General features: G+C 34.9%; 1 protein-coding gene across 1 annotated transcript; it reads right to left on the bottom strand.

Moving 5' to 3' along the window:
- Positions 1-221: 221 nt before the first annotated feature.
- LOC140908244 (trace amine-associated receptor 7a-like) lies at positions 222-1,247 on the bottom strand. Its single transcript, XM_073335195.1, has one exon. It carries the CDS (start codon positions 1,245-1,247, stop codon positions 222-224), a length of 1,026 nt encoding a protein of 341 aa, XP_073191296.1.
- Between the last annotated feature and the right edge of the window lie 475 nt (positions 1,248-1,722).

Consider the following 1,722-nt stretch of genomic DNA (forward strand, 5'->3'; position numbering starts at 1 on the left):
TTATTATTTCATAGCATAATTTAGTATTAACAGTATCTGTAAATAAATTGTCTTGATATCATGTGATAAACCAGTTTTTCACAATGATAAAAATTTTACAAAGTATAAAAGCAAGATGACAATATTTCATCCAGCAAAAGAAATACACAGCCAGATTTTATGAAAAGGACAAGGACTGTGAAATGTGAGTTGAGTAGCTTTGTGCAGGAGCGGATAGGTTTTCATTCTGGAAACAAATTCATTGTTGAACAGTCAAGCCGGAGCATTTTACAGCTCAGAATCACTTTCATTGCTTTTCGAAACCAAGGATAAAAGACAGAGTAAATCAAAGGATTTATGGCAGAGCTGGAATAAGTGAACCAAACCATGATGTCAAAGAGAAGGGGTGAAGTTATGAAGTTAAGGAAAGCATCAATTATTACAGTTATAAAAAAGGGTGACCAACATACCAAAAAAGCAATCACAGCTATACCCAGGGTTTTAGCAGCTTTCCTCTCTCTTCTGCTAACTCTGTCACTGTAGTTATCAGGTGACTGAGTGTTGTTGCTTCTCTCTATCATTCTAGCTTGTCGTTTAGCCACAGCAAAGATTTTGCTGTAAAGTGCTATCATTGTAAAAGAAGGTATGAAATAAAGGAGAGAGGTTACAACCACCCATGTTTTGTTGAAGACAAGTTGACAGCTTCCTACACAGGAGAAGGTATTTACTAATTCTTGTATCCCTTTGTCATTAGCCCCAGTGAAGACAACAGAAAAACTGTATACTAAGGAAAATGTCCAGGCAACAGCTATGCACGTGACTGAAACGGGCACTGTGAACTTGAGAGGGTAAATTAAAGGATCAGTAACAGCAACGTAGCGATCAACAGAGATGAAAAACAAGTGAAATATTGATGAATAACAAAAAGATGCATCTAAACAACTGTGGAATCTACAGAATGTTTCCCCAAAATACCAGCATGTTTCGACAGATCTTATACTGCTGAAGGGCAGCACCGTCAGACCCAAACAAAAATCAGCACATGCCAAGGAGACGAGCAAAACATTTGTAGGAGAGTGAAGCTGTTTGAAATAAGCAATTGTAATCATTACCATTAGGTTTCCACCTAGTGTAAGAACTGTCAGAAAACTAAGCACAACATACAAAGTTATGCGGATTCCAGAAGACCACAATGTTTTATAGCAAGATCCATTAATATTCTCAAAGCAATATTGTGCTTCTTCATTCTGAAAAAGCGCTGAAGTCATGTTGTGCTCTTAACTACTCTAAACTTTTTTGTGTTTGCGTTTGTATACTAACATTGATGGCGTGAAACTTGTTGGTCAAGCTCTTCAGTTTTTAAATCTTTCTGAAAAAGAGAATTAAAGTTGTTATGAGTGAGAGTACAATCATTCCAATGTGTTGATGATTTCCATAAGTATACTATAACTGTGTACCTAAATAGAAAGTAAATAGAAAGAAATACTATAACTCTGTACCTAAATAGAAAGAAAGAACATAGCAAAATATTTGTAACTACAGCTTTCAATGGCATTTTGAAATAAATAAGTAGCAAAAATACTTTATAATTGAAAAGTTTCTCCTGTGCTATAATATAGAATTTATTTTTACCTATTCATATTTATTTAAATTTCCTCAATGCCTGATCTTTCTATTTAAGTCAATTGCAAAACTCCCATTGACCTTACACTAGTTGGAGGGACTCCTAATGCCTTACCTTTT

This window comes from Lepidochelys kempii, chromosome 3, assembly GCF_965140265.1.
Source record: "Lepidochelys kempii isolate rLepKem1 chromosome 3, rLepKem1.hap2, whole genome shotgun sequence".
In the NCBI taxonomy this organism is placed as follows: domain Eukaryota; kingdom Metazoa; phylum Chordata; order Testudines; family Cheloniidae; genus Lepidochelys; species Lepidochelys kempii.

Bases quoted from the DNA above. Each gene is read 5' to 3' on its own strand.
- LOC140908244 (XM_073335195.1), bottom strand. From the start codon at position 1,247: ATGACTTCAGCGCTTTTTCAGAATGAAGAAGCACAATATTGCTTTGAG.